This window comes from Emiliania huxleyi (genome assembly GCF_000372725.1).
Source record: "Emiliania huxleyi CCMP1516 chromosome Unknown EMIHUscaffold_1259, whole genome shotgun sequence".
NCBI classification, from domain to species: Eukaryota; Haptophyta; order Isochrysidales; family Noelaerhabdaceae; genus Emiliania; species Emiliania huxleyi.
The window spans coordinates 1,824-8,665 of NW_005201328.1; the positions used below are offsets into that span (position 1 = coordinate 1,824).

Sequence of the window (6,842 nt, forward strand, 5' to 3'; positions counted from 1 at the left end):
TTTCGGGTATGGAGTCCGTGAGTGCGGGCAGCGTGCAGGCAATCACGGGCGCTATTTTGTCGTACTCCTCTTCGGCGAGCGCTCCAAATCTAGACCCCATTGCCTTTAGGGGCAGAAAGAAAGAAAACGGACAAACCAAGGGAGGGATGGGAGGACGGCACTTTAGGGGCGACGGAGTAGGTCGCACGCACTTGGAGCACTTGGAGTGCAGTCATCAACCTCACATCCAGGGCCGGGGAGCTGAGAAGCGCACCCAGCGAGCCGGATGATCGGCATCGGGCTACGGGCTAGAGCCCTGACCCAGTCTCTCCATTTTTTTCCGAGGTCGCCCCCGCGACGGCCGGCCGGTGTTGAGGGCTGAGGTATATGTCCCTTCCGCGTGTCCTCTCCATCCAGTCGCACACGGTGCACGGCTACGTCGGCAACAAGTCCGCCGTCTTCCCGCTCCAGCTCCTCGGCTTCGAGGTGGACCCGATCAACTCGGTTCAGTTCAGCAACCACACCGGCTACGCTGGCGGCTTCCGCGGCGAGGTGCTGCAGGGCGCGCAGTTGACCGCGCTGGTGGACGGGCTCCACAGCAACGGCCTCCTCGAGGGGTACGCCTGCGTTCTCACTGGCTACATCGGCTCAGCCTCCTTCCTGCACGCCGTCCTCGACGTGCTGCGCCGGCTGCGCGCGGCGTCGCCAGAGGTGGCCTACTTTTGCGACCCGGTGATGGGCGACGGCGGCAAGCTGTACGTGCCCGCCGAGCTGCTCGCCATCTACCGCGACCAGGTGGTGCCTCTCGCCGCCGTGCTCACGCCGAACGGGTACGAGGCGGAGCTGCTGACCGGGAGGAGCATCCTCTCGGAGGCGGAGGCACGCAGCGCGTGCGAGGCGCTGCACGAGCGCGGCCCGCACACGGTGGTCATCACCTCGATTGCGCTGCCCGGCCGGGACGACGAGCTGCTCATGCTCGCCTCGCGACGAGACGGTGCCGCGAGCCGGCAGTGGGCGCTGCGGCTGCCGCGGCTGCGTCAAGACTTCACGGGAACGGGCGACCTGACGGCGGCTCTGCTGCTCGCGTGGATGCAGCGGCTACCGCGCGCGGAGCAGCTGGGCGAGGTGCTCGAGCGGGTGGGCGCCAGCCTGCAGGCTGTGCTCGCGCACACGCAGGCCGCCGGCCGGTCGGAGATCTGCCTCATCCAGTCGCAGGCGGAGCTGCGCGAGCCCGTGGTCAGCCACAGGGCGGAGCCGCTGCCGCAGGCGGCGGGGGGCTCGTGACGAGTGGGAGGGCGGGCGAGGCCTGATCGGAACAACGGGCTTTGGAGGAGCCTTAAGCCCTAGGTGCTTTCAAAAATAAGAGGGCTCCCGCGGCGATCAACACGCGCAACTTTTCTAAATTTCACGAGTCTTCTGTCAAGCGTTTCGTGGACCGAGTTTGCCCATGATGGCCATGGCCGCCGCCGCCGCCACTGTCGCCGCCGCGGCCTCTGGCCGAGTAGCCCTAGTAGACCCCGTGCTAGCGGTACGTGGAGCCGACTTGCTCGCACGACCGGGCTGCACGGGGAGCCGGAAGGCACACACGAACACTGACGCCGCAAAAGGGGCTTGGCCCGAACCGTGGGCTGGCCTGCCCGCCCGGCAAGGCCGAGATACCTGGCTACGAGTGGAGAACCTGACGATCCGGAGCGGCGCAGTCAGGCCCGCTGTGCCCGCTGTGCCCGCTGTGCCCGCTGTGCCCGCTGTGCCCGCTGTGCCCGCTGTGCCCGCTGTGCCCGCAGAGCTCGCAGACAGGTGGTGCTCTGGGCCTGGCCGAGTGGTCGTGGTACACCCCGTGCTAGCGGCGCGTGGAGTTGATATGCTCGCACGACCGGGCTGCACGGGGAGCCGGAAGGCAACCACTGACGCCGCAAGAGGGGCTTGGCCTGAACCGTGGGGTGGCCTGCCTGCCGGGCACGGCCGAGATACCTGTCTAAGAGTCTCGGCAAGGAATGTGCCCACGGGGTGGGGTTGCCCATGTGTGGCGGCTGGATGGATGGACGAGTGCGCGTTTATGCCCGTGTATGCCCACTGGCTGGGGCTGGCCTTGGCCGCATTGGTGATGGCCGTGGTGTGGAGAGCCGCCGGTGCGCGGGGCGTGAGAGGATGGCCAGACCATGGGTGGCTCGCCTGGCGAGGCAGGCCGCCGGGCCTGGCCACGGGGAGGCTGGGGCAACGAACCGGCACCAACACAACCACTGACAGAGAGGACACGAGGGGAACAATACCCAGGATCGGAGCACTACACTTCGACCCGTCGTGGTACCCGCCCTGGCCCACGTGGGGAGCATACGAACTAACGCCCAGCCAGTATGAAAAACGCAAAGAGAAGGAGAGGCGCCGACCAAGTAGGATGAATAGGCGGAGGAGACTTGGACGGAGGGCGCCAAACCGCAGGGCACTGACACAGGCGGCGCTACGGCTAATGCCGATCCAAGCCCGAAAACGGCGTGTGCGGGAGTGGTGGCGGGGGCAAAAGCGAAGGGAGATGGACCCACACCTAGCCTTCTATGGCGTGCCGGCATACAGGGAGGGGCGGGAGAGAGCAGGGGCTCGACCTGACGAGGGGAAGGGAGAGACACAGCCGAGGGCGCCACCTGTGGAGCAGGAGCCAGCAGGAGGAGACGGAGACGTGAAGAGAGAGGGTAGGGGCAGGCCGCAATCTTGGGAACGGAGGCGGAGAAGGCGCGTTGACGCCAGGGGCCTGCTGCAGAGGCTGGATGAGGAGAGGGCAAGGCGGGGGGAGGAACTGCTCACGGATCCCGACCTCGAGCACCTAGGGGTGCCGGCAGACTATGTGTGGCAAATGTCAATACAGGAGTGGAACGCGCTCATGCGTGCGCTGCACGGCAACGGGCGGGGGGCGGGCCGCGGTGGAGCGCGCGGGGGGGGCAGGGGAGCGGCAAAAGCGCGGGGAGGGAGAAGCGAGCAAAAGGAGCGGATGAGCGACTGCAAGCCCGCGCTACAGCAGATCGAGGCGGCGTACCGAAGAGGCTCTCTTGAGGGGCTCAGGGAATGGGACCGAGGAGGGGCATTAGAGGGGATATGCAGATATCGCGCCCAGCTTGAATCCGTCACGTTCCTGTGGGTACCGAGCCACGCGGGGTGCGCTAGCAACGCCTACGCCGACGCCGCGGCGACGGCATACATGGGGGCCAGCGAGATTGAGGATGCCACCGCCGTCATCCGTGAAGCAGTGAGGACACGCCCGTGCCTGTACACGGACCGCCGGAGGACGGCAGACAGAGAGTGGGGGCGGGAGGTACTGGACCGGAGGACCTATTACGCCACACGCGGCCACACGAACGAGTGGGTGCGAGGACGGCTCGGCGAGGGGCTCACGGCGGGGTCGCACACGGCAGGGGTGACGGGGCCGCTGTGGAGCGATGTGGTCAGGGGAACAACGAGACATAAATGGGACAAGCGCCAGCGGATCAAGGATCAGCACGGCGAGCGCGAGATTGAATTCGCCGACGTGGATGATCACAACGTGGTGACAAAGACCGTCATGGGAGCGCGTGTGCGGCAGCAGGCGGGGGTGCCACACGGAGCGCATCACGAGAGGATTATGCGGGGAGAGGCGGGGAGAGAGACCCCGGGCGCCGCCACGAGGAGCGAACTCAGGGGCTGCCTCGTATGTAAGGCCGCGAGGGACGCGGCGAGGAGGGCGGCACTAAAGCGGGACCCGCTGTGCCCGACCGTGCGGAAAGCCGCGCAGCAATGGACCGAGGAAGATGAGAACCCGCCTAGAGCGACAATGGCGCACTTGCTTAGCGGCGCCTGCCCGGGGAATAGGGAGCAGGCCAGATGGTTCCTCAGAGTAGCGCGAGCGCAGACGGGGACGGCGATCAGCAAAGTAGCGCAGGCGGCACCCGACTCCAAGGATACGCTGAAGACGCTGAGAATAGCGCATGTCGCTGCGCTGAAGGGCTCACGCTATAGGGTGCTGGATGAGGACGGGTACGAGGCACTTGCACCAGCCGTCGGGGGGGTGTTGCCGGCGCTGGTAGATGATCTCCCGGAGAAGAGTCGGAGGGACCTTGGCGCCGGGGTCACGAGGAACTTGCAAGTCGTGGCCGAGGCGGCGACGGGAGCGGTGCAGAGGTGGATCCAGCTCAATGATGAGGCTACGGCGCGCATAATGAAGAGAGAGGAACACATCGAGTGGCTGAGGAAGCTCTTCGCTGGGTGGAAGGAGGCCCGGCCAGCCTTGAGGGAGTCGCGGAGGAGGAGGGATAATGGAGGTAACGTGGGAACAGGCCAACAGCCAGTGGGACGAACGAGGGCCGCGACGGCGGCTCAAGCGGGAGGGAGCGGAGACGGTGGGCAGAGAGCGAAGTGGGTGAGACTGATGATGCTCCTTCGACTTAGGGAGCGGTTCAGATGCTGGGCGGGCTTCAGGCTGGTGCTCACGCGAACAGGAATCGACGCGATGTGCAAAGCATACAAGAAGGGGAGAGGGAAGAGGAGAGACGCCGGTGAGGACGAAGCAGAAACTAGCGCAGACGAGAGCAGGGCAGACCCGGGGACTGGGGAGCCGGAGCAGACGGCATCGGCCGCCGAGGAAACGTTGGGAAGAGGCACGAGGAGGGCGGCGACTTCGACCGACTATGGAGGACCCGTCGCCAGACGACGCAGGGCAGAAGACGGTGAGGCGGAGCAGACGCGCAGGGCGAGACGAGGGAGGGAGCAGGACTTTGCGGAGATCAGCAGGAGGATGTACGAAGAGATTAGGAGCAGCAGGGACCCGAGGGACCATGTGAAGACGGCTAGTGCTAGTCCCCCATCGGGGGGGGGGGGGGGGGATAAACGCTGCGCCGCCCCCGCACCAGCGACACCGGCCGCGGCTCGCCTCCACGCGCCGGCTCGGAAGAGGGGCTGTCGGCGGCGCAGCAGAGCGGCACGCCTCGGCGCTCGAGCCGCCGACAGCCCCACTCCTCGACGTGACGGCCGCTCCCGGAGCCAGCCGGTGCGCGCCCGACCCACGCCCCCTCTCGCACCCCTCCGACCCCCCCTGCGCGGCGCACCTATCCGCTGTGCGCCGGCTCGAGCGCCTATCGCCAAATCGCGACGTTTGAGCGCAGCGCACGCGTCCCACACGTCACGCGCGCGCAGGAGAGCGTGCGGCACAGCTGTAGCGTGTACTCGCCGAGGGCATCGCGCCGAAAACCCCGCGCATTCCGCCCCAGCAGAGGCTGCAGCCTCTGCACAAGCTACACCACTGTAAGAATGGTGAGTACTTGGGGTTGAGTGGGCTTGCTTGCTCCCTAAGCCGGGAGCAAAAATGCAAGAATTTTGACTAATGACCGAAAATGGGCAAAAGCGGCAGTCGACAGCAGGGGCCGAGAGTCTATTACAAAGTAGAAGGCGGGAGCGGCGAGCCTGTGTTAGACACTGGTGGGAGCGCGCTGAACTGTGGGCAGGGGACAGGCAGCAAGCGCAGCAGCCGCGGCGCCAGCAGTCAAAAACGGACGCCGGCAGGTGGCAGCGGAAGCCAGACCTGCGTCTTCCGCGCTCACCAACTGCAGCTGCGTATGTGCGCTCACATGCCCTGCGGCGGAAGGGGGTAGACGGGGGCGGGGGTGGGCGGAGCGTCCGCCCCGGGGCGCGCGCTCGCGTGCTAGGGCCCGCTGCGCAGACGCGGCATGGGCGGCACTTAGTGCTCACCACGAGGTGGCCGCCATCGTGGTAACAGCGCCAGAAGAACCAGAGCCACGCAGCGGTCGCGAAGCCCTCGCCGACCCGCTTCTGCCACATGGGCACGTGGGGCGGAGTGAAGCCGCGGAACTCGCCCTTGCCGTACGTTTTGGGCCCGTGCGACGCGTGCCGCTGCGTTGTCCGGAGCACGTGTGCCACACGCGTCGCCCGCGCCGCGCCCAGCATGACGCACCGGACGGCCTGCGGAGGGGGCGGGGCAGCGTTGGGGCGCGGGAGGAGGCGACGGGGCGTGCGGCGGAGAGGTGAGAGAGGCGTGCGCAAGCAGAGGAGGGAGCTGAGAGTGGCGCCGAAGCAGCGCTCCTCCCTCTGTCGGGAGAAGAATTTGCGCGCCGAGGCACCTAAGTTTCTTCTTGCGTGTCTGTTTTGGGAAACTTTCTTCTCCAACCGTGCGCGCGCTGGGCGAGAGCCGTAGCAGAGGAAGACATAACGACGACTCAAATAACTGCCCAACTCGATGCGCAATGGCCAGGCTTCGCGAGAAGAGATCCTTCCTCCTCCAAGCGATGCCCTTCATGTTCCTCATGGCCGCCGGCTCGTGGGGCCTCAGCCGCTTCCTCCGACTGCCGACGCAAGTCAAAGACGACCGTGCGCGGCGCCGCAAGCAGGGGCGCGCCAAGTTTGACCTGCAGCAGGAGCACGAGGCGCGCCAGCATGTCGCCCGCAGCCACGCAGTTCTGCCGCGCCATTCACCGCGCCTGCGCGCCTCGGTCGCAGGCGCTCCTCGCACAAGTCCAGGACGACTACGAGAATGTACGCGTGCCTGGTCCCCGCAACCCGAACCGCAAGCCCGCGGATTGACCGGAGCGGGGATCGCATGAGACGGCACAATCGATCGCATCGCCCTGCGGCTCCCGCTTGCCGGCCGCACCACGCGTGCACTAGATTTTCCAGGCGGAGGCGCGCTACCTTCCGCACCCTGGCCAGGCAGCGCAGGCATACAGGTCGCACGCAGGCGCGGCGGAACGCGGAGAAGCAGTGCACGCCTCTGCGAGCAGGCGCGACCGACCGCAGCCCCGCTATCGCGACCCTTCGCGTCCCTCACACGCCAGAGTGCTCTGCGACGTGCGCACACCGTGTCCTCTGTGATGACTGTCGTGTCGCGT

The 6,842-nt window shown here is 66.8% G+C and overlaps 2 protein-coding genes across 2 annotated transcripts; one reads left to right on the forward strand and one right to left on the reverse strand.

Moving 5' to 3' along the window:
* Positions 1–375: 375 nt before the first annotated feature.
* On the forward strand, positions 376–1,083 carry EMIHUDRAFT_45753 (hypothetical protein; the record flags this gene model as incomplete). The annotated part of the gene is made up of 1 exon (XM_005789688.1): positions 376–1,083. A coding segment is annotated over one exon (708 nt), but the record flags the coding sequence as incomplete, so codon positions are not given.
* A 4,480-nt stretch (positions 1,084–5,563) lies between these two features.
* EMIHUDRAFT_122416 (hypothetical protein) lies at positions 5,564–6,392 on the reverse strand (the record flags this gene model as incomplete). The annotated part of the gene is made up of 3 exons (XM_005789689.1): positions 5,564–5,572; positions 5,689–5,919; positions 6,324–6,392. The coding sequence occupies 3 exons, from the start codon at positions 6,390–6,392 to the stop codon at positions 5,564–5,566; spliced, it is 309 nt and encodes a 102-aa protein (XP_005789746.1).
* Between the last annotated feature and the right edge of the window lie 450 nt (positions 6,393–6,842).